Source organism: Lithobates pipiens, unplaced genomic scaffold (genome assembly GCF_037356315.1).
Source record: "Lithobates pipiens isolate NorthernLeopardFrog02 unplaced genomic scaffold, aLitPip1_a1.2 Scaffold_19, whole genome shotgun sequence".
NCBI lineage: Eukaryota > Metazoa > Chordata > Amphibia > Anura > Ranidae > Lithobates > Lithobates pipiens.
The window spans coordinates 578,191,734-578,216,990 of NW_027507764.1; the positions used below are offsets into that span (position 1 = coordinate 578,191,734).

The following is a 25,257-nucleotide window of genomic DNA, read 5'->3' on the forward strand; positions in this document are numbered from 1 at the left end:
TACATTTTATATATATATATATATATATATATATATTGTACAGGACGCCAAGGTTGGGTCCTGGACGGGTACTATGTATCGCCTATATTTGGGATGTGGTCCCTTTAAGGGAATCATGGTAGGCTCAGGGGGTCACCCAAAATGGGTGACAGATTCCGGGTGTAGTTTGCGGGAGTGGACTGATTCGCGGTCCTCTCTGTATTTTAAGAGAGGTAGTTGGGACCCGGAATTTGGGAGGCTCTAAAGTGTCATTTGGGTGGAAAAGAGCCTCCCTCCCTGACCACAGGGGGTTAACGGCCTCCAGGAGGACACACAGCCTATAAAGACAGGAAGTAGTCAGAGAGGTGTGGTGAGGAGGAGAAGGAGTTGAACACCTGTCTGAGGAGCTGTCTGGCTGTGCTGTTATATTGGCTGTTTGCTGTTTGCTGTTTTGGAGGCTGCATAAAGATCTCTACAAGGACTCTTTTGGTGAAGACCTTTTCTACAGAACTGTAGGTGCTTTTCCTTTTTGTATTATTTTTGTGCTGAAGACAAGCGGACTTTGATTTATGGTTTTACATGCTGAAGAAAAGCTTTATTTTTGATTTATTGATAAATAAATATATTTTGGTTTCACCTGACAACGGTTTATGCACTTAATCCCGCGGAGCTAGTATCCCCAAACTTCACAACTGGTGGAGAATGCGGGCAAAAGTGCATTTGCAGCCGCAAAAACCGTTTAAAAACTGACATTTAAAAGAGACTGTGTACAAATTGCATGTCTTGGGTGAAGCCAGCCCAGACACTGCAAGCGGCAGGCAAAGACATGGAGGAGGTCATCAGGGCTTTGGCACAAGCCACCATGACCCAGCAGCAAGCTTCAGCAGACGCAAACCATCGCCATGAGGAAGCGATGGCTCAGCAGCAGCAGGCCCTGGCACAGGCCATAGCTGCACAACAGGAAAGCACACGGCTGCTAGCCGCCCAGTTTACTGCTCAGCAGGAGTCCACTCAAGCACAGGTGGCTGCCTTGCAGGAGACAGTACAGCGGCTGGCTCAGGGACGTGAACAAGTGGCTGTTGCCACTGGCAACCAGGTGTCTGTGAGGGCCAGCCATTTTTTACAAAAAATTAACGCCCAGCGATGATGTAGAGGCCTTTCTCACCACCTTTGAGAGGATAGCGGAGAGAGAGGGGTGGCCCCGTGACCAATGGGCCGGCATTATCTCCCCTTTCCTCACCGGTGACCCGCAAAAGGCCTATTTTGACCTCCCAGCAGAACATATCAGCGACTATGAGCGTCTTAAGGCAGAGATCCTGGCCCGCCTAGGAGTGACCACAGCTGTCCGGGCTCAGAGGGTGCATCGCTGGCGGTACAAGCCTGACCGACCACCCAGGTCACAAATGCATGAACTGGTTCAGCTGGTTAAAAAATGGCTGCAGCCAGAAAAACTGTCAGGCCCACAGATGGTGGAACGAATAGTGATGGACTGGTACCTGCGGTCCCTGCCAGATGACCTACAGCGATGGGTAAGCCATGGAGACCCCGTAACCACTGACCAGCTGGTGGAGTTGGTGGAAAGGTACACCATGGTGGAGGACCTGCTTGGGCCTGCCAGGCGTAGGGAACCCACACCAAGGGCAACCAGACCAGCCATAGCGCCTAGGAAAGAAGCCCTGCCAGATGCTGGGATCCGCAGAACCGCATCATCTGCTACAGAACCTCGAAGGGTGGTTCCTGTCCCAAGAACAGGAGACCTACAGTGTTGGCGATGTCGGTCCTGGGGACATACCCGGGCGCAATGCCCACTTCAGGAGGAGCCTATGGACTGCAGAATTGGTCGGAGAAGCTCCTTCTACGTGCAAAGAGTCTACACCATTCATCTGGATCCAATCGCAGGACAGTTCGAGTGTGAAGTGCGGGTGAACCACCTTCCTGCCAGGGCGCTACTGGACTCGGGTAGCATGGTAACATTGGTACATGCCAGGGTGATTGGGAGACTTGGCCCTGTAAGGAAAACCCTACGGGTAGTGTGCATCCATGGGGACACCAAGGAATACCCCATGGTTTCAGTGACTGTGTCATATGGCCATATCTCAGTGACCCAAGAGGTCGGGGTAGTGAGAAGTCTAATACATGACATTATAGTGGGGTGGGACTGTCCACTATTTTTCGAACTGTGGAGCCAGGTACAGATGGGGCTGCCAGGACAGCCCGGAGAGTCTGAGGAACATGGGCCTGAAACCCCCACAACCCACCCCACTGATACAGAGATACCCATTGTTGATAAAGATACTGTAGAGAATATTAAGTTAAAGGATGTGTCTGTTTCAGGTTGCAAAACCGAGTTAAACTCTGAGGGGGGGGGGGGAAGTCTTCCCGTTACAGATTATGCTGGGGGAGGATGACGAGGACCTCTTTCCATTGCAGTCCCCGGTTGAGGAAAGTGAAGGGGAAACGTCCTCAAGGCCAGTACACCCAGATCTAGATGTACCCAGGGGTGCGTTTGGCACCGCCCGGCTGCGGGATCCTACCTTGGTCAATGCCCGAGAGCAGATTTCTGTTGTGGATGGGGTCTCACAAATGCCAGGAGCAGACCAGAGGTTTCCTCATTTTGCCTTAAAGGGGGACTTGCTTTATCGAGTGGCTGAAAGCCGTGGGGAAACTATAGAGCAGTTGCTGGTTCCCCAACCGTATAGGCGGATGCTACTCGATCTAGCCCATAACGACGCACTGGGAAGACACTTGGGGGCAGAGAAAACAGAGGCCAGGATAACTGACTGGTTTTACTGGCCAGGGGTGAAAGTTGAGGTTAAAAGATATTGTGCATCTTGTCCCGTTTGCCAGTTAACTGCCCCAGTGCCCCACTATAGAAGCCCTCTGGTACCCTTGCCAATTATTGAGGTTCCATTCGAGCGGATCGCTATGGATCTCGTGGGACCCCTGGTAAAATCGGCAAGAGGGCACCAGTATATATTAGTCATCCTAGACTATGCAACCAGGTACCCAGAAGCAGTTCCTTTGAGGAAAACTTTCTCTAAAGCCATTTCCCGAGAACTATTTCAGATGTTTTCGCAAACCGGTTTTCCTAAAGAGATATTAACGGACCAGGGCACCCCTTTTATGTCAAAGGTGATGGCGGACCTGTGCAAACTGTTCCAAATTAAGCAGTTACGGACGTCCGTCTATCACCCGCAGACTGATGGCCTAGTGGAGAGGTTTAATAAAACTTTGAAGACCATGCTAAAAAGAGTCGTCCAGAAGGACGGGAAGGATTGGGATATGTTACTCCCTGCCCTTTTGTTTGCCATCCGGGAGGTTCCACAAGCATCCACGGGCTTCTCCCCATTTGAGCTAGTGTATGGGCGACGGCCGCGGGGGTTGCTGGATCTGGTAAAGGAAACATGGGAAAGTGAGTCCTCACCACACAAAACCATAGTGGAGCATATCTCTCAAATGCGAGAGAGGGTGGCTAAGGTGATGCCGCTGGTGAGGGAGCACATGCAGAGGGCTCAGGAAGCCCAAAGAAGGGTGTATAACCGGTCTGCGAAAGTCAGACAGTTTCAAGTAGGAGACCGGGTGGCTGTCCTAATACCCACAGTGGAGAGCAAGTTCTTGGCCAAGTGGCAAGGTCCATTCGAGATAGTGGAAAAAGTGGGGGAAGTAAACTACAAGGTACACCAGCCAGGGAAAAGGAAACCATACCAGATCTACCACGTGAATTTGTTGAAACCCTGGAGAGACAGAGACCAGGTATCCGCGGTGGTAGCGGTACAGTCAGGAGATCATGCAGGGATCGACCTGGTTCTGGTGCCTACTACCTTAACCACTACAATACAGGGCACTTTCACCCCCTTCCTTCCCAGCCCAATTTTCAGCTTTCATCGCTCTAGCGCTTTCAATGACAATTGCGCGGTCATGCTACACTGTACCCAAATGAAATGGTTATCATTTTGTTCGCATAAATAGAGCTTTATTTTGGTGTTATTTATTCACGACTCCGTTTTTTATTTTTTGCGATATAAGCGCAAAAAAAGCGGAAATTTTGAAAAAAAACAATATTTTCTTTTTTCTATTTGAAAAGAAATCCAATAAAATCAAATTTTGTCATAAATTTAAGCCAAAATGTATTCTGCTACATGTTTTTGGTAAAAAAAATTCCATTAAGTGTATAATAATTGGTTTGTGGGATCAGGGACATATGTACGCAAATGATCATGTACATATGTGTGCAGGTGATCACGTACATATGTGTGCAGATAATCATTGGGACATGTGATTTTAGTGGGACATATGTGGGGGACATGTTTTTATTATTGGGGACATGTGTTTTTATTATTTGGGGACATGTATGTTTTGGGGACATGTGTATTTTGGGGACATATGTGGGGACTGTGTTTGTACTGTGTGGTGTGTTGTGTGTTGACACTAGACTGGTGATCAGTGAGTAAAAAGCTGTAAAAAACAGCTCATACTCACTGATCATCAGCCGACTGCAGCGATCTGCTCTCCTCTCCTCAGCGATGACTTCCGTGTGAGGAGAGGAGAGCCGATTGCCTAGCAACCGGCTGTTTGTTTACATCTGTCAGGAACGGTGTTGTTGCTGGGATCGCCTGCTGGTGTCACTGTTTATTTTGCCATCAAAGGTTGCAGTTCTGGTGGTCACCAGCGGGTGTCTCCCAGCAAACAGACATTCTAATAATCCAGCTGCACCTGAAGTGGTATGGCTTGGAAGTATATAAGCCCGCCCTTCACTGAGGCTCATGGCTTCAGAATCCTTCCTGCTAGCCTTGTCCCTGCCTGACCTGTTGCCTGAGACCTGTTCCTGATTTGCTTCCTGTCCTAGACTCTGTTCCCTATACCTGTGACTTGTCCCCTGATCCCTGCCTTGGCTCCGCTTCCTCCACCTGGCCTCCTGTTCCCCTTGTCCCTCATCCCTGCCTTGTTATATATGTGTTCCCTTTCCATGTATATAGTTAGTTAGTTAGTTAGTTTAGGGTTTTGGGGTTTGCTGTGTATTATTTGTGTTCTTGCTTGTTTATGGTTTGCTGTGTATTATTTGTGTTCTTGCTTGTTTATGGTTTGCTGTGTTTGTTTGGTTTGCAGGTGTGCCTTTTTCCTTAATAAATATTTATATTTTCACTTACCTTTCGAGCCTCATTCCTCAGTGCAGCCCATTGATCTGTTTATTCTGTGCTGGATGCCTGTGTTAGGCATCCCTTCCGTGACAGAATTCTGAAGCCATACTAACAGATCGGCTGCACTTGGGAATAGGATCTGGACACTTGCTATTGCCAAGAAAAATGCATCTGGATGATATCCTGTATCTTTCGCTTCTGGCAACAGATGACAGAGATTTTTGTCGTCAGACATTAGGTGAATACACTAGAGAGCAACTGCTGGAATGTATCCGTATAGCCCATGTTTTTGTTGATCAGGGCAGTTTTCTGTTTGAGGATGTGCAACCATTGATTTGGATCTGTACAGAGTTGGCTCTGTCTGATGCCTCTAGTGGAGGTGATGACTATACACCCCCTTTTAGTGCAGCTCAGGTAGAGTCTTTGGTGTGGCTGTTGGAAGATGACTCGGCCTTTTTCTTTGAGCAATACTCAGCTTGTCCTCAACAGGTGCTTGCAGCATGTATTGATTCAGTGCAGTCTCTGGTCAGACAAACCATGTGCAAACCAGATTTTGTGCAACCATTATTACAGGCCTGGTCAAGCTTGTTGTACTCAGCTTCTGTCAGCTCCCAACCACCCATTTCTGTGTCCAGATACCAGCCTGCTGGGATATCTTCCTCTCTATTACCCCCAACAACCACAATTTCTGACCCATACACCCTGCTACCAATGAAGTACCAGTACCCTGTTTCCTCCTGCTGTACCTACCCAGCCTTTAACCCCTCTGCTACTTCTCAGCTGCCTTCATCAGTTCCATTGAATCTCCCCTCAAGTTCTGCTCCCTCTGTTTTACCATCCTTCCACTCTTCGCTCTTACCAGCTGCATCCACTACCTACAGCCCTGTACCCACATACAAATCTTCAGTTGCTAAAACCAAAAAGAAACGGAAGTTTTTCCCAACCCATACCATTCTGTCATCCCCCACTTCTGCCTCCGCGCCTGATGTTCCAATGCCTGCTGTTCAGCCTGTTGTGCCAGTGTCTCTGCCTGTTGTCCAGCCTGCTGCCCCGGCCTTCCAGCCTGACGCCTTCCAGCCTGCTGCCCCGGCCTTCCAGCCTGACGCCTTCCAGCCTGCTGCCCCGGCCTTCCAGCCTGACGCCTTCCAGCCTGCTGCCCCGGCCTTCCAGCCTGACGCCTTCCAGCCTGCTGCCCCGGCCTTCCAGCCTGACGCCTTCCAGCCTGCTGCCCCGGCCTTCCAGCCTGACGCCTTCCAGCCTGCTGCCCCGGCCTTCCAGCCTGACGCCTTCCAGCCTGCTGCCCCGGCCTTCCAGCCTGCTGCCCCGGCCTTCCAGCCTGACGCCTTCCAGCCTGCTGCCCCGGCCTTCCGGCCTGACGCCTTCCAGCCTGCTGCCCCGGCCTTCCGGCCTGACGCCTTCCAGCCTGCTGCCCCGGCCTTCCAGCCTGACGCCTTCCAGCCTGCTGCCCCGGCCTTCCAGCCTGACGCCTTCCAGCCTGCTGCCCCGGCCTTCCAGCCTGACGCCTTCCAGCCTGCTGCCCCGGCCTTCCAGCCTGACGCCTTCCAGCCTGCTGCCCCGGCCTTCCAGCCTGACGCCTTCCAGCCTGCTGCCCCGGCCTTCCAGCCTGACGCCTTCCAGCCTGCTGCCCCGGCCTTCCAGCCTGACGCCTTCCAGCCTGCTGCCCCGGCCTTCCAGCCTGACGCCTTCCAGCCTGCTGCCCCGGCCTTCCAGCCTGACGCCTTCCAGCCTGCTGCCCCGGCCTTCCAGCCTGACGCCTTCCAGCCTGCTGCCCCGGCCTTCCAGCCTGACGCCTTCCAGCCTGCTGCCCCGGCCTTCCAGCCTGACGCCTTCCAGCCTGCTGCCCCGGCCTTCCAGCCTGACGCCTTCCAGCCTGCTGCCCCGGCCTTCCAGCCTGACGCCTTCCAGCCTGCTGCCTTGCAGTCTGATGTCCCGGCCTTCCAGTCTGATGCCTTGCAGTCTGATGTCCCGGCCTTCCAGTCTGTTGCCTTGCAGTCTGATGTCCCGGCCTTCCAGTCTGATGCCTTGCAGTCTGATGTCCCGGCCTTCCAGTCTGATGCCTTGCAGTCTGATGTCCCGGCCTTCCAGTCTGATGCCTTGCAGTCTGATGTCCCGGCCTTGCAGTCTGATGCCTTGCAGTCTGATGTCCCGGCCTTCCAGTCTGATGCCTTGCAGTCTGATGTCCCGGCCTTCCAGTCTGATGCCTTGCAGTCTGATGTCCCGGCCTTCCAGTCTGATGCCTTGCAGTCTGATGTCCCGGCCTTCCAGTCTGATGCCTTGCAGTCTGATGTCCCGGCCTTCCAGTCTGATGCCTTGCAGTCTGATGTCCCGGCCTTCCAGTCTGATGCCTTGCAGTCTGATGTCCCGGCCTTCCAGTCTGATGCCTTGCAGTCTGATGTCCCGGCCTTCCAGTCTGATGTCCTGGCCTTCCAGTCTGATGTCCCGGCCTTCCAGTCTGATGCCTTCCAGTCTGATGTCCCGGCCTTCCAGTCTGATGCCTTGCAGTCTGATGTCCCGGCCTTCCAGTCTGATGCCTTGCAGTCTGATGTCCCGGCCTTCCAGTCTGATGCCTTGCAGTCTGATGTCCCGGCCTTCCAGTCTGATGCCTTGCAGTCTGATGTCCCGGCCTTCCAGTCTGATGCCTTGCAGTCTGATGTCCCGGCCTTCCAGTCTGATGCCTTGCAGTCTGATGTCCCGGCCTTCCAGTCTGATGCCTTGCAGTCTGATGTCCCGGCCTTCCAGTCCGATGCCTTGCAGTCTGATGTCCCGGCCTTCCAGTCTGATGACCCGGAGCTCGCTGCCCAGCCTGATGACCCGGAGCTCGCTGCCCAGCCTGATGACCCGGAGCTCGCTGCCAAGCCTACTGCCCAGGCTGATGACCCAGTGCTTGCTGCCCAGCCTGTTGATCCGATGCTTGCTGCCCAGCCTGATGATCCGATGCTTGCTGCCCAGCCTGATGATCCGATGCTTGCTGCCCAGCCTGATGATCCGATGCTTGCTGCCAAGCCTGATGATCCGATGCTTGCTGCCCAGCCTGATGATCCGATGCTTGCTGCCCAGCCTGATGATCCGATGCTTGCTGCCCAGCCTGATGATCCGATGCTTGCTGCCCAGCCTGATGATCCGATGCTTGCTGCCCAGCCTGATGATCCGATGCTTGCTGCCCAGCCTGATGATCCGATGCTTGCTGCCCAGCCTGATGATCCGATGCTTGCTGCCCAGCCTGATGACCCGATGCTTGCTGCCCAGCCTGATGACCCGATGCTTGCTGCCCAGCCTGATGACCCGATGCTTGCTGCCCAGCCTGATGACCCGATGCTGGCTGCCCAGCCTGATGACCCGATGCTGGCTGCCCAGCCTGATGACCCGATGCTTGCTGCCCAGCCTGATGACCCGATGCTTGCTGCCCAGCCTGATGACCCGATGCTTGCTGCCCAGCCCGATGACCCGAAGCACGTTGCCCAGCCTGTTTTTATTTCCAGATCTAAACTTCCAGACCCTGGTGGTGGGATACATGTTCCATTGTCGGACTTGGGTGGCATGCCTCCCAGTTGGTTAAGAGACTCTGGCCGGAGAGCGCAAGGAAGTCCGCAGTCACAGGGGAGACTTTTCTGGACTTTTCCCCATTTACATGTACTGTCAGGTCAAGGGCAGAATGGAGTGTCCGGAGGCCACTCCTTAGGGGGGGGGAACTGTCAGGAACGGTGTTGTTGCTGGGATCGCCTGCTGGTGTCACTGTTTATTTTGCCATCAAAGGTTGCAGTTCTGGTGGTCACCAGCGGGTGTCTCCCAGCAAACAGACATTCTAATAATCCAGCTGCACCTGAAGTGGTATGGCTTGGAAGTATATAAGCCCGCCCTTCACTGAGGCTCATGGCTTCAGAATCCTTCCTGCTAGCCTTGTCCCTGCCTGACCTGTTGCCTGAGACCTGTTCCTGATTTGCTTCCTGTCCTAGACTCTGTTCCCTATACCTGTGACTTGTCCCCTGATCCCTGCCTTGGCTCCGCTTCCTCCACCTGGCCTCCTGTTCCCCTTGTCCCTCATCCCTGCCTTGTTATATATGTGTTCCCTTTCCATGTATATAGTTAGTTAGTTAGTTAGTTTAGGGTTTTGGGGTTTGCTGTGTATTATTTGTGTTCTTGCTTGTTTATGGTTTGCTGTGTATTATTTGTGTTCTTGCTTGTTTATGGTTTGCTGTGTTTGTTTGGTTTGCAGGTGTGCCTTTTTCCTTAATAAATATTTATATTTTCACTTACCTTTCGAGCCTCATTCCTCAGTGCAGCCCATTGATCTGTTTATTCTGTGCTGGATGCCTGTGTTAGGCATCCCTTCCGTGACAACATCACATGACGGCCGTGATTGGACACGGCCATCATGTGATCAGGAGGGCCAATCACAGAGCCCTCCTGCCGATCTGAGATGTGCCGTGTCCGGGTGACACGAGCACATCGGGATCGCGCCGCTGCGCGGGCACGCGCAGGGGCAATCCCGCTACTTCCGAAGGACGTTCCTGAACGGCCTATCAGGAGTAGACGGCTCCCACCCGGCCATATATATGCATTGGCCGGGTGGGAAGTGGTTAACTAGACCCCAAACCCAGCAAGCAAAGGAATTTCTTCAAAGAAATAGGGACATGTTTTCAGGGTTGCCAGGACTCACCAATGTCATCGAGCACGACATTGTAACTGACCCCAAGGTAAAAGTGCAGTTAAAGCCTTACCGTATCCCAGAAGCTCATAGAGTGGCAGTGTCTGAAGAGGTGAAAAGAATGCTCGAGCTTGATGTCATTGAGGAATCGCAGAGCGAGTGGTCGAGTCCAATCGTGTTGGTACCCAAACCCAACGGCACTCTTCGCTTCTGTAATGATTTTAGAAAACTGAATGAAATCTCCAAGTTTGACGCTTATCCCATGCCACGGGTAGATGAGCTCATTGAGAGGTTGGGGCCTGCCAGGTATATTACCACGCTGGACCTCACGAAAGGGTACTGGCAGATTCCCCTGACGAAGGAAGCTAGGGAGAAAACGGCCTTCTCTACCCCGGAAGGCCACTTCCAGTACAAACGAATGCCGTTTGGGTTACACTCTGCCCCGCTACGTTCCAAAGGGCCATGGACAAAACTTTGCGTCCACATCATCGGTACGCTTCGGTGTATTTGGATGACATCGTCATCTTCAGCCCTGATTGGGAGTCACATCTTCCCCGAGTTCAGGCAGTCGTAGACTCCCTGAGAAGAGCAGGATTCACCATAAACCCAGAAAAATGTGCAGTTGGGGTGGAGGAATCCAAGTACTTTGGGTACATCGTGGGTAGAGGGTTGGTAAAGCCCCAAATGAGCAAGGTGAAAGCCATACAGGACTGGCCCCGTCCCCTAACCAAGAAGCAGGTCAGAGCGTTTTTGGGCATAGTTGGCTACTACCGGAGGTTTATACCCAACTTTGCCACCATTGCTGCTCCCTTGACTGACCTGACCAAAAGCGGAAAGTCAGTGATGATAAAATGGAATAACGATGCCGAAAAAGCTTTTCAGAAGCTTAAGACGGCATTGTGCCAGGATCCGGTGTTGGTTGCTCCAGACTTTAATAAGGATTTTGTAGTACAGACAGACGCTTCAAATGAGGGGTTAGGAGCAGTCCTGTCGCAGGTAATCAACGGGGAAGAGCACCCCGTCGTTTTCCTGAGTAGAAAGCTGACGGCAGCGGAGAAAAACTACGCGGTGGTAGAGCGGGAGTGTCTTGCCATTAAGTGGGCCTTGGATTCCTTGCGGTATTTCCTTCTAGGCAGAAGGTTTCGCCTGGTATCCGACCACGCTCCGCTGACCTGGATGAGGCAAAATAAACACACGAATGCTAGAGTAACGAGGTGGTTCCTGTCTCTCCAGGAGTTCAATTTTGTGGTGGAGCACAGACCTGGGAGACTACACCAGAATGCTGATGCCCTCTCCCGAGTCCACTGTATGGTGTCAAATGGTGCCTCCAACACCTCCGCGTTGAGGCAGAGGGGGGGGATATGTACAGGACGCCAATGTTGGGTCCTGGACGGGTACTATGTATCGCCTATATTTGGGATGTGGTCCCTTTAAGGGAATCATGGTAGGCTCAGGGGGTCACCCAAAATGGGTGACAGATTCCGGGTGTAGTTTGCGGGAGTGGACTGATTCGCGGTCCTCTCTGTATTTTAAGAGAGGTAGTTGGGACCCGGAATTTGGGAGGCTCTAAAGTGTCATTTGGGTGGGAAAGAGCCTCCCTCCCTGACCACAGGGGGTTAACGGCCTCCAGGAGGACACACAGCCTATAAAGACAGGAAGTAGTCAGAGAGGTGTGGTGAGGAGGAGAAGGAGTTGAACACCTGTCTGAGGAGCTGTCTGGCTGTGCTGTTATATTGGCTGTTGGCTGTTTGCTGTTTGCTGTTTTGGATAAAGATCTCTACAAGGACTCTTTTGGTGAAGACCTTTTCTACAGAACTGTAGGTGCTTTTCCTTTTTGTATTATTTTTGTGCTGAAGACAAGCGGACTTTGATTTATGGTTTTACATGCTGAAGAAAAGCTTTATTTTTGATTTATTGATAAATAAATATATTTTGGTTTCACCTGACAACGGTTTATGCACTTAATCCCGCGGAGCTAGTATCCCCAAACTTCACAATATATATATATATATATATATATATATATATATATATATATATATATATATATATATATATATATATATTAGGGCTGTGGAAATTAAAGATTAATTCCTCGATTAATCAATTCATTTTTTGATCAATCAAAATTCTTTTGATTGGTACTTACCTCTCTGGCAGCTTCAGGGAGTTCCGTCGGAGATCCGGTGACGTCACTGGGCTCCTCCCCCCTTCCCCAAGTGCCTCCGTCTGCTAACGAAGGGAAGGGGGAGGAGTCCAGTGATGTTGAAGTTCTGATTGAACGCAACGCGTACAGGGGAGGAGCTACGCATGACGTCACCCGCTGCTGCCTTATGGAACTAACACGATTTTCGGCTTTACATGCTGTGTTTTTATCATCTGTGAGTAGTTTGTGTTTGAACACAAAAATTAAATCTTATACTTAAGCGGTGAGCACTTAGATCTTTTCTTTCTACCCATGACCTGGCATTCTTGCTGAGATCTAAGGAGGAGATGTGAGAGAAGTTTATGGTCCGTGTTAACCCTTTTAATACCCGCTTACATGACCACCTGTTTGCACAGGGGTCCATGCCATAAGGTGAGAGTGATAAGTTAGACCGGAGGTGGAGGGATTGTCACGCTACTGTGGGAAAAAAATGACTTACATCAGTGCTACAGTTTGAATTTAAAATGTATTTGTGTGAATTGTGAAGTTAATTTATGGATTGTGGAAACTAACTGGTGTGTATATATATATATATATATATATATATATATATATATATATATATATGTATGTGTGTGTGTGTGTGTGTGTGTGTGTGTGTGTGTGGCGGCGGGTCCTGAAGAGCACGCGCTATGCGTTTTTCTAAAGTTAAAGTTCCCTAAACCGCAGTTTGGTTTGGGTACAATTGTCTAAATTGGGCCTCGGCATCAGTCTGACTGGACTGTGAGGTGTTCAGCCTGGCCACAGGGGGCACTGTCTTCTCTGGCAGACATGGAACTATAGTCTGGTTAGGTGCTTAAGTTACTCTCTCTCGGAGCCTGCCCAGTGGGAGTGGCGCTCTCGCTGCGCTTTCTGGGAGAGGGTATTTAAGATGCGGACGTCATGTGGTTCGGGGTTCCGGTCCAGAATGATGTGCTGACTTCATGGTCCTGGTCATCCTGACCAGCCCCCAGGAAGGCTATGGCCTGGGGTGCGGATCCACCCAACTTTAATGTCTCGGGGGTGGCTACCCTGAGGCAAGGAAACTAAAGGAAGGATTCTGAGGTGGTTGGGTGCCATCTCCGCTTCGGGAGAGACCCAGTGTACTTCAAGCATTCCAGGGGAGGACTCTTCAGAAGAATACCACGTACGGGTTGGTTTTCTTAGCAAGAGCCAGAAGGGCTGAAGTAACTGAGAGAATCCGGTCTTGTGGATATCGACAAGCAGGCTGAGAGATCCAGGTATCCCACAAGGGTCCTCAAGTTTAGTTTCCTACCGGTTCTACAACAACGTCTGTGGCAGAGACATTATCTTGTACATTTCTACAATGTCTGTTCCTGAGTAAGCACCTTGTTGGCTGCTAGGCCTTGTGAGAGAGGGACTGTCCAACCTGGGTGATCATCCAGTTGCGAATGGCTGTTCTCTGGATGCAGTCAAAGTAAGCAAGTTCTTCAACGTTTTTTTGACTTTGACACCAAGAGTACCTGAACTTTCCTTTCCAACCCTCTGATCCCAAGTTGAACGACTGTTCAATTGTCTTTTTTTTTTTGCAAATAAAATGCATTCAAGTGGATCTATTGTCAGTCTCAAGTTACTGGGCCATCTACCACAGGACATCCCCTAGACGTGCAACAAGGAGAACGGAAGGTAACGGTAAGCCCAAAAATAACCAGCAGCTCCTTCGGGGGTTAGTTTCCTACATATATATAGAACCATTGTATGTAATAGTGATTAATCAAAATTATACTGAGCATATTTTATATTAGACCAGTTACCAGAATACTTAAAGATAGACAGTATATCTCAAAAGTGAGTACACCCCTCACATTTTTGTAAAAATGTTATTATATCTTTTCATGTGACAACCAGGGACGTTGCTAGGTGGCAAAAAAACCAGGGGTCTCAGCCCGAAGTCCAAGGCCGAAAACAGGGGGGAGTGCACGTGACGCAGGATTTTTTTTAGGCTGGGCCGTGACCTACCTGACCTACATATACTGACCTACCCGACCTAAATACACTGACCTACCTACACTGACCTGCCTGACCCACATACACTGACATTTACATACACTGTCTGACCTACCACAGCTCAGCTGTGGTGTGCGGTGTCACAGCAGCCAGGCAGGTCAGAGGAGGACAGGAGAGCGGCCCGCCCGAGCCCCGAGCGGGGATGTTGGCAGCTGCATTGTAATTCTCGCCTTCTGGAGCCTGCAGCACCTATGATGGACGTCACACGTCCCGCGGTCCCAGCATTGGACCAGTGGGATGTCCATCATAGGCGTTGCAGGCTCCAGAAGGCAGGACCTGCTATGGCACTCAGCTTCACTCGGCCACACTCGGCAGCGCTCGGAATCAGATCGGCCCTGGCACTTGCTGCTCAGGGCTAACAATGTAAAGCTGCAAGCCTGAGACTCTGGGCTATTCTGGGTCACATTCAGGGCTTCAGGCCTCCCTAGACACCCCCCCCCCCCCAGATGCCCCTGATGACAACACTGAAGAAATGACACTTTGCTGCAATGTAAAGTAGTGAGTGTACAGCTTGTATAACAGTGTACATTTGCTGTCCCCTCAAAATAAGTCAAGACACAGCCATTAATGTCTAAACCGCTGGCAACAAAAGTAAGTACACCCCTAAGTGAAAATGTCCAAATTGGGCCCAATTAGCCATTTTCCCTCCCCGGTGTCATGTGACTTGTTAGTGTTACAAGGTCTCAGGTGTGAATGGTGAGCAGGTGTGTTAAATTTGGTGTTATCACTATTGGTGTTTTATCATATTTTATCATATCATATGGTGGTTATTGGTGTTATATCATATTGTTAGAAATATAGTTCCGCCAGCTCATTGACATTCCTCGGTAGGTATGTCGATGTTGAGTTAGATTTTACTAGTGTTTTATTGGTATTAGCATCAAAGCTACCTCTCTCTCTCTTATTCAGTTTTAGATCGCTCTGAGGGCGATCGGATCTCTTCCTGTATTATCATCTCAGACCGAGGCTTGATAGACATATTGAAAATAGCAAAAGGGTATTCCTGCACCAACACAAATGGTAGAACCTGGCGTACTGCCGCACACACTGAGGGGAATATCTGAGCCTGAGAGAAAAATAGGTAAAAGGAGTAGTGGTGCGCTGTACTAAAAAATAAATATGCTGCTGAAGGCAGTCACACAAAAGTGTACAGTATACACGGCAGAGAAAGGTACTAAAATGGTAGTGACAAATGAGGGGTTATGATGAATAATTGTCAACTCATATAGTCAAAAGTGTGGTTTAAAAAAAAAAAAAAAAAAAAAAAGTAGAAATATCACATCAATAAAATAAATACAAAATAGAGGTGTCCATAAACATTACATATTGCGTGTAAGCTTTAAAAGTATACAATGAACCCAAAATTTAAGTGCAAATGGCGCAACTAATGATAGCTGCCAAATATTAGTGCATAAAAACCATGTGCTCGTCTCCCAAGTGAAAATACAAAATAAAAAATATATGTAGAAAATGTCGCACCGTGCTAGATGTTGTATGCACAAAAGAGTGTCCACAAATGTTCTTTCAACACCAAGAAATACTAATGGTGCAATATAACACGATCCTGTGGATCCGGAAAATAAAGTGCGGGTGCTGGTAAACACAATTCCGTAAAGTGCTACTAGGTGATAGATGAACCGTGCGTTCCTCCGTGCTGGTTAAATATATGGGCGTCCCGTTACCTTCAGGGCAGGACTTACCATTGGGCTTGACTGGGCTCAGGGCCATGGGCCCCACCCAATAGGGGGCCCCTGCCGAGATACATAGCCGAGTGTACTCAGCTCGGCTCCGCTCACAGTCACGCCCAGTCCTACCCTATGATGGACATAACACAGGGACTGGGTGTGATTGTGAGCCGAGCTGAGTACACTCGGCTACTGCACTCGGCTCCTCTCAGCTCCGCTCGGGACTGCGAGAGGACCCGAGAACTGCCAAGATACATAGGACTCTATCTCGGCAGCGCCATTTTTAAAATTTAAGACTGCAATGACAAGGCTGCAAATGACACTGGGGCAGGGCTGCAGATGGATGGGCAAGGCTGCAGATGGACACTGATAATGCTGCATTAATGGGCATTTAAATGTAAGTTTTTTTCCTTAAACTTCCTTCCTAAAAGTTTTTTTTCCTTAATTCCCTCCTATATTTGGAGTGTGTGTTATACGCCGATGCGTGTTATACGCCGATAAACACGGTAATGTATGGAAGGTAGGGCCCGAAAGTGACTCAAGCCCAGGGGCCCCCACCACCCTAAGTCCTTCCCTGCTTACCTTACTGCTGTAAGGTAACAGCATATAATTATATGTCTTTGGGGTCCTTGGTGACCCTTCCTATCGTGGTGGCCCGGGTCCTATCCTGCCTATAGTCAGCGATGGCATCTCCTTTAAGGTGTCCAGAGTAAGGGACCTCACCAGTGTACCATAGGTTAGAGAGAGGAAGGATGCCTCCTAGTGTAGTATTATACAACTTTTTATTAAAAAAAGTTCAACAACAGGTACTCACATTGACAAATAACAGTGGGGCAGTGTAAAAACGAGCTCGATCAGCGTCACTTCCGTTGTGTCAAAGTCCCGACGCGTGTTCATCGCGAACGCGTGCCTTCATCATTCAACCCCTAATGAAGTCACGTGATCATGACGAACACGCGTCGGGACCTACACCGGAAGTGATGCTGATCGAACTCGCTGCTCGTTCATACACTGCCCCACTGTTATTTGTCAATGTGAGCACCTTGACTATATGAGTTGACAATTATGCCGCGTACACACGATCGGAATTCCGGCCAGAAAAAGACCGACGAGAGCTTTTCATCAGAAAATGTGACTGTGTGTATGCTCCATCGGAATTTAGCTGTCCGAATTTCCACGAGCCAAAAATTTATAGCATATTCTCAATTTTCCCGATGGAAAAACTTACGATCTGTAATTTCGATCGTGTGTATGCAATTCCGACACGCCAAAAAATCACGCATGCTCAGATTCAACTACGAGACAGAAGCTATTGGCTACTGGCTATTGAACTTCCTTTTTCTAGTCACGTCGTACGCGTTGTACGTCACCGCGTTATAAATGATCAGAATTTGATGTGACCGTGTGTAGGCAGGACAGCTTGAGCCGAATTCCGTCGGAATTCCGTCAGGAAAACCATCAGAGCTTTTTCCGACGAGAATTCCGATCGTGTGTACGCGGCATAAGTCATCATAACCCCTCATTTGTCACTACCATTTTAGTACCTTTCTGGCACTTTTGCACAGCATTTATTCCTCTCTGCCGTGTAAACTGTACACTTTTGTGTGACTACCTTCAGCGGCATATTTATTTTTTAGTACAGCGCACCACTACTCCTTTTACCTTGATAGACATATTGTGGTTACGGCAGGAAGTGACCTGTGAAATATTTGGTTTCACTTCCTGCTATCCAAAGTGAGGCTTGAGACGTAATACAATGTAATAATAGAAATTATGCGCTTCAATCATCCTGACACCATAACAACCATGGTCCTGTGATTATTGAAGCGCCAACACCAGCCATTGCCCCGACAAATTGCCCGCAAAATTTTCTGGCGGTGCCCCTCCTGAGACTAGGCTCTGGATCTATCCCTGGTTTCTGGACTCCTGGCAGACCCTTGCATCTTTAATCCAGTGCTGCACTGACGTTTCTGGTTTTGGAGTCATGGGGAAAGCAGAAGAATTGTCAAAGGATCTGCGGGCAAAGGTAGTTGAACTGTAAAAAACAGGAAAGGGATATAAAAAGATATCCAAGGAATTGAGAATGTCAATCAGCAGTGTTCAAACTCTAATCAAGAAGTGGGACATGAGGGGTTCTGTTGAAACCAAACCACGGTCAGGTAGACCAACTAAAATTTTCTGCCACAACTGCCAGAAAAATTGTTCGAGATGCAAAGAAAAACCCACAAATAAGTTCAGGTGAAATACAGGACTCTCTGAAAACATGTGGTGTGGCTGTTTCAAGATGCACAATAAGGAGGCAGTTGAAGAAAGATGGGCTGCATGGTCGAGTCGCCAGAAGAAAGCCATTACTACGCAAACGCCATAAAGTATCCCACTTATAATACACCAAATAGCACAGAGACAAGCCTCAAACCTTCCCGCACAAAGTCATTTGGAGCGATAAGACCAAAATTTTGCTTTTTGGCCACAGGCATAAATACTACATTTGGAGAGGAGTCAACAAGGCCTATGATGAAAGGTCCACCATTCATAATGTGAAACACGGAGGTGGATCGCTGATGTTTTGGAGATGTGTGAGCTACAAAGGCACAGGGAATTTGGTCAAAATTGATGGCAGGATGAATGCAGTGTAGTATGAAAAAATACTAAAGGAACATTTGCGTGCGTGAGGGACGTACTTGGACATTCCAACGTGACAATGATCCAAAACACAAGGCCAAACCCACCTGTCTTTGGCTACAGCAGAATAAAGTGAAGGTTCTGGAGCGGTCATCTCAGTCTCCTGACCTCAATATCATTGAGCCCCTCCGGGAGATCTCAAATGTGCCGTTCATGCAAGACAGCCCAAGAATTTACAGGAACTGAAGGCTTTGTGCCAAGAGGAATGGGCAGCTTCACCATCTGAGAGTATAAAGAGCCTCATCCACAAATACCACCAAAGTCTTCAAGCTGCCATTGATGTTAAAGGGGGCAATACACAGTATTAAGAAATGGGGTATGTAAACTTTTGATCAGGCTAATTTGGTTAGTTTGCGCTGTCATTATGATTTAAAAAGAGTAAAAACAGTTTATTGATAATAAATGGCTCCAGTCGAACAGTAAACATGAGTGAAAGAAAAGTTTTTGTGTTATTAATTTTCTCTGAAAAATGGCCAAAAAAAATCATAAATTCTGCCGGGGGACGTAAACTTATGAGCACAACTGTATGTCAGGTTTTTTTTTTCAAGATGCATTTGGAAAAATTTCATTGACTTCCTGCCCTGGAAATGCAACAAATTCTCCAAAGTGAGAGGAATTCTCATTGGAAAAGGTGTCAGGAACAGGAAGATTTACCTTCATCTCTTGTATTGATGATTACTATACCATTTTTGCAATGGCCACCCGGAAAAATAGAGGGGGTGACTCTACTCAGCAGAGTCAGGCTGCAATAAAAACCCATTTTCATTGGGTCCCTTGTAGTCTAACAGCCCCACATAAGTGCAGAAATGTGTATTTTTATGTCTGCTTATGTCCCTATATCCCTTTTCCTCATTATGTGGCTAAGCACTGAGCAGGTGTCAACTGGGAAAAAAAAAAGTTTAGCTTCAGCAATACAAACCAACATATCCCAATACACAGCAATGAATTAACTAGTATAGTCTTTCTTAACATGTTACACCAGATGAACCCTTAAAATCATTTTTAGGTCTTAGCCCTTGTACACACGGTCGGACATTCTGACAACCAAATCCGTTGGATTTTGTCTGAAACTGTTGCATACACACGGTCGGACAAAGTTGTTGGAAAATCCGATTGAACATAACGTGATGACGTTATTTCGTTACGACGGGACTACGTTCAGGCTAGCAGCCAATAACTTTGGTCTAGGAATTTGATCTGAGCATGCGTGGCACTTTGTCCGTCGGAGTAGGCTACACATGATCGGAGTATGTCCGATCGGAGCATTTTGTCGGAAAATTTTACGGACAAGTTGGAAAACTTGGTCCGTCGGATACTCCGACGGAAACAGTCCTATGGAGACCACACACAGTTGGAATATCCGACCGTGTGTACAAGGGCTTAGAGAACTCTTGCATAAACAAGCTCATTGGTGATCAGTGGGAAAAAAATTCTCCCTTAGATTGTTGGCAAGTGGGAAGAATGTTCTCCCTGCAGTGGTGGTCAGAATACCACCCTAAGCCCTTGTACACACGGTCGGATTTTGTCCGAAACTGGTGTTGCATACACACGGCCGGACAAAGTTGTCGGAAAATCCAATCGTTCAGAAAGTTCAGGCTAGTAGCCAATAGCTTTGGTCTAGGAATTTGATCTGAGCATGCGTGGCACTTTGATCGGAATTCTTTACAAACGATCGGACAAAGTCCGATCGGATCATGTTGTCGGAAAATTTTTATATCCAGCTCTCAAACTTCGGACATTGCGACGGAAAAAGTCAGATGAAGCCCACACACGGTCGGATTATCCGACAACACGGTCCGATCGGACATTTTCCGTCGGAATGTCCAACCATGTGTACAAGGGCTTAGACTACATGCACAATAGAGGCAAAAAAAAACACGCTGGATATTAAACGCTAATATTTAGCGTTTTTTTTTTTTGCAGTGTTTACAAACATTTTCAAAAGTGTGTAGGAGCGGCAGCGTTTTTGTTAAGGAGCTGGCGACTGCTAGCATCCTAAACAACCAGTGGATAGCTGGTTGTTAAGGAATAGGCCGGCAAGCTGGCTGCCGTGTCCTTAACGGGTGACTCATCAGCTGTCAGCGGGGTTCCCCACTGACAGCTGAATGTAAACAATTGCCAGCAATAACAATTGAGAAAATATCAGCGTGGGGCCCCCCCCAATCCATACCAGACCCTGTTGCCCCCTCAATGTTGATGGCATTTGGCCATGTATGGGCCAGGAGAGGGGGCGCTCGCTCACCCTCCCTCACTCTTGGCCTGCCAGGGGGATGGTATGGATTTGGGAGGGGGGCCCTACAACATTTGGGGTTTACCTTAAAATCCATACCAGACCCGAAAGGGCCTCGTTTGGATTGGGGGGCCCACACTGTTTTTTCCCACAATTTTTGCTGCCAGCATTTATTTTATTTACATTCAGCTGATGAGTCAATCGTTGTTAAGGGCACAGCGGCCGGCTTGCTGGCTTGCTCTTAGGAACCAGCTATACACGGGTGGTTATGGACACTGTCGGACTGCTGGCTAAGATTAAAAACAGGCTGAAAACCAGTGCTTAGAAGCAGTTAACAGTGTTTTTTTTTAATTGATGTTTTTTAAATCGGTTCCTTTATATGCAGCCACCCACTTGGGACTGGGCCCTGGTGTTCCACCATCGGGCTCGGAGAAAAGAGCCCTGTCCGGAGGTCGGGGGGGGGGGGGGCCCTCCAAGGTTTCCTGCATCGGGGCCCTGAAGGTTCTAGGTACGCCACTGATGCGGGGAATGAATTGATGGGGGTAGAATGTGTTAATTTATTTTTCCTAAAGCCGGACCATATCTCAAAAAATGCACCACCAGATCTTTCGGTAAGGACAAAATAATTTATTGAAGTTTTATTTTAAATGTTTAGGGGTATCATGTGCATATATCATAACTAATCACCAATATGAAATAAAAAAAAAAGACAAAAACACCGGTATGTACAAACAGAATATTCATAGGAATGCATCTTTTGAACTTTATTGAACTAAAAAAAAAAAAAAATCTATTTTTTTACTTGAAAAAATCATTAATTTTTACAGTGTGCCCTCCGTCTAACTTTTCATAGACTACAGTTTTAAATTTGAATGTTCAAATTACGTCCTACTAGGCCTAGGAGCACTTTGGATTCCCTGTGAAGAGTTTTTTTGGCCAAAGCTAAGGAACTTCTGTTCTAGTCTTGTCAGTGCTGAGTCCAGCAATGAATGATGGTGACCATCCCACTAGATGATATTACTGTGCTGTAAAGGTAAGGTTACTATGGCATTTGAAATAGCCGAGAAAGCTGTGCCCGAACTTTTGGAGTTCTTGTGTAGACCTAAGAAATCCGTAGTGATTGGCTCAGGCCGTTGTTTCCTAAAGATACTTTTCATGGTGGATTGGAAGTTGTTGGTGACAAAACAATAGACAATGGGGTCCATACAACTATTAAGACTACTCAAGGTTACTGTGATGTGGTACACAATGAGGATGACATCCTGGGACATCTCATTACCGGCACAGAAGATCACTTGACTAACGTGGATGGGTGTGAAACAAACTGTAAAGATGATCAGCACTGTTATGAGAAGTTGTACCGCCTTCATCCGCCTCTCTCGGCTTTGGTTCATTAGCGTTGACCTGGACAAAGCCCACATGATCCGCACGGTGTAGAAAGTGATAATTATCAGAGGAACAAAGTACTCAAAGGCGGTCAGCGTGAAAAGCTGAAAAAGACAACAATGTTTGTGGTATATAGTTGTGGTCAGTATGGTGAAAGTTACGACCACAGCGAATATCCAAATAAAAATGCAGATACATTTGGCATAGTTGGGGTTTCTCCACCTGCGTGAGGCCTCGACTTGCACGATGGCCATATAGCGATCGACACAGATGCAAGTCAGGAAAAGAATACTGCAGTACATGTTGACAAAGTACGTGAAGCTGTGAACGAAATAGCAGGTTTGACAGGTCTCTACGTTACTATAGTACATGACGATACGTGTTGGTAGTGAGAGGCCCACCAAGAGGTCCGTCACCACCAGGTTAATGGTGTAAATAACAGAGGTGGTCTTCGCTTTGGTTCGGAAACAGAACACATAGATGGCCAGACTGTTCAATGTTATGCCCACCAGGAAGATAAGCGTGTTGATAATTAGCAACGCCACCCAAAGACCATAAAACCTTTGATGCAAGGCACCTTCCGGGCTTGCTTGTTGAGGAGTTTGGAATGGTTTGTCACTTGCTCCAGAATCGTTCAGGCCGACGTCATTGGAGGAGTTGGGGTAGCTAGGGCTGAGAAAGCACTCCATGTTTTTTTCCCTCAACCAACCTACAAGAAATGACAGAAAATGTGTTACAAACCAGACTGTATGATATGAAGACCTGAAGTTGTTTTTAGGGTGCTATTACCTGTCTCTAGGGGTTTAGGTTTGCCAGGAATAAAGACATTTTTACTCTGATACCCCTAACTAAAATCTAGTGGAACCAATTGCTTTCAGAAGTCACCTAATTAGTAAATAGAGTCCATCTGTGTGTAATTTAATCTCAGTATAAATACAGCTGATCTGTGAAGCCCTCACAGGTTTGTTAGAGAACCTTTGTGAGCAAACAGCATCATGAAAGCCAAGGAAGACACCAGACAGGTTAGGGATAAAGTTGTGGAGAAGTATAAAGCAGGGTTAGGTTATAATAAAAAAATATCCCAAGCTTTGAACATCTCACAGAGCTCTGTTCAATCCATCATCCGAAAATGGAAAGAGTATGGCACACCTGCAATCCTACCATGACATGGCCGTCCACCTAAACTGACCGGCGGGGCAAGGAGAGCATTCATCAGAGAAGCAGCCAAGAGGCCCATGGTAACTCTGGAGGAGTTGCAGAGATCCACAGCTCAGGGGGGAGAATCTGTCCACAGGACAACTATTAGTTGTGTACTCCACAAATCTGCCCTTTAAGAAAGCCATAAGCCCTTGTACACACGGTCGGAGATTCTGACGGAATGTGTCCTATTGGACCGTTTTGTCAGATAATCCGACTGTGTGTGGTCTCCATCGGACTGTTTCCGTCTGAGTTTTCCAACTTGTCCGTAAAATTTTCCGACAAAATGCTCAGATCGGACATACTCCGATCATGTGTAGCCTACTCTGACGGACGGACAAAGTGCCACGCATGCTCAAAACAAATTCCTAGACCAAAGCTATTGGCTACTAGCCTGAACGTAGTCCCGTCGTAACGAAATAACGTCATCACGTTATGTGCAATCGGATTTTCTGACAACTTTGTCCTACCGTGTGTATGCAACAGTTTCGGACAAAATCCGACAGACAAAATCCAATGGATTTGGTTGTCAGAATGTCCAACCGTGTGTACAAGGGCTAAGGCCGCGTACACACGGGCGGACTGTTCGCCCAACTTTGTCCGTCCAACAGTTTCGGCGGACAGTCCGCTCAAACTTAGCATGGACGGACATGCCCACACACGACGAACGAACAGTTTGCTGAAACCGTGCGCGATGACGTTTCGACACGTACGACGGATCGAAAATTTCGACGTCCAATACACTGCAATGCAACTTTCCGACGTGTAAATCCTTTCTGAGCATGCGCGGAACTTAGTTTGTCGAACAAGCCTACACACGGGCGGACTGTTCGCTCAAACAAGGTTTCAGCGGACAGTTTTTCGGAATTTCCGAAAAACCTTGTTCGTCCAACTGTCCGCTGAAACTGTCCGCTGAAGCCCCACACACGAGCGGACTGTCCGCCCAAACACTGTTCAGCGGACAAGGTTGGGCGAACAGTCCGCCCGTGTGTACGCGGCCTTAGAAGTCCTGTTTTCAGTTTGTGAGAAGCCATGTGGGGGGACACGGCAAACATGTGGAAGAAGGTGCTCTGGTCAGATGAGACCAAAATTGAACTTTTTGGCCTAAAAGCAAAACGCTATGTGTGTGTGTGTGTGGGGGGGGGGGATTGGGGGGCTGAATACAAATGCACGCCACACTTTTCACATATTTATTTGTAAAAAAAAGTTAAAACCATTTATCATTTTCCTTCCATTTCACAATTATGTGCCACTTTGTGTTGGCCAATCACATAAAATCCCAATAAAATACATTTACGCTTTTTTTATTTTGGGTGTAACATGACATAATGTGGAAAGTTTCAAGGGCTATGAATACTTTTTAAAGGCACTGTAAAAGTTTAGGATCAATTTTGTTCTGGGTCAACTGTATTCTTTTTAAGCTTATTTTTTTTTAACTAATGCTTTATCTCTTTATATACTTTCTTTGTTTTAAAAATAAACATTTATTACTGGTTGTACCCACGACACTGGTGTTACAAAGGCTTATGGGTTTTCCAAAGAAAATGCACAGCAGAAGCTCTTTACGTTCAGATTTTCTCTCTCTCTCTGATTGAAACTCCCTCTCCTTTTCTCTGAAAAAGCAGACAAGGAGGGGAGGAGTCAATGTTCTGAATCATTCGTTAGATTGCAGCTTAAGCTATTGAGCTCTATATGTTGTTGATTTTTTCTGCAGCAAAGCTGATATGCTTCCCCTTTTTTAAAAGAAAATTTTTCTACCAGCTAGCTGAAAATTCAAAGAAAAAGAATTTAGTAATCCAGATGCAATATTTCACATTAACTTGACTAAAGAAAACAGAAAAAAAAAAATTCTATTTAATTAAACGCTATACAAAACCACTATACTGTATGCTCCCTGTAAATAAATGTAAAAAAGAGAGAAATGCAAATTTTGAAACAGACTCCTTAAAAACATACCGTGCAGGAGGAAGACAGTCGACACCGTCAGAGCCAGTGGATCACGGAACCATCGACCAGTAGCTTTGGTTGGGGCTGAACTTTGATAATGGCCACCATGGACCCTTCATGAGGTCAGCTCATCA

General features: G+C 47.9%; 1 protein-coding gene across 1 annotated transcript in view; it reads right to left on the reverse strand.

Annotated features, from left to right (window-relative positions):
- Window positions 1-21,319: 21,319 nt before the first annotated feature.
- The window catches only part of GPR20 (G protein-coupled receptor 20), an 85,277-nt gene continuing 81,339 nt past the window's right edge, over window positions 21,320-25,257 (reverse strand). Inside the window, exons 2-3 of the mRNA XM_077493412.1 lie at window positions 25,133-25,257; window positions 21,320-22,688 (exon numbers count right to left, since the gene is read on the reverse strand). The exon at window positions 25,133-25,257 is cut by the window's right edge and continues 30 nt beyond it. Coding sequence (XP_077349538.1) covers window positions 21,601-22,668 — 1,068 coding nt within the window. The 5' untranslated portion in view covers window positions 22,669-22,688; window positions 25,133-25,257 and the 3' untranslated portion in view covers window positions 21,320-21,600. The remainder of the gene's footprint in view (window positions 22,689-25,132) is intronic.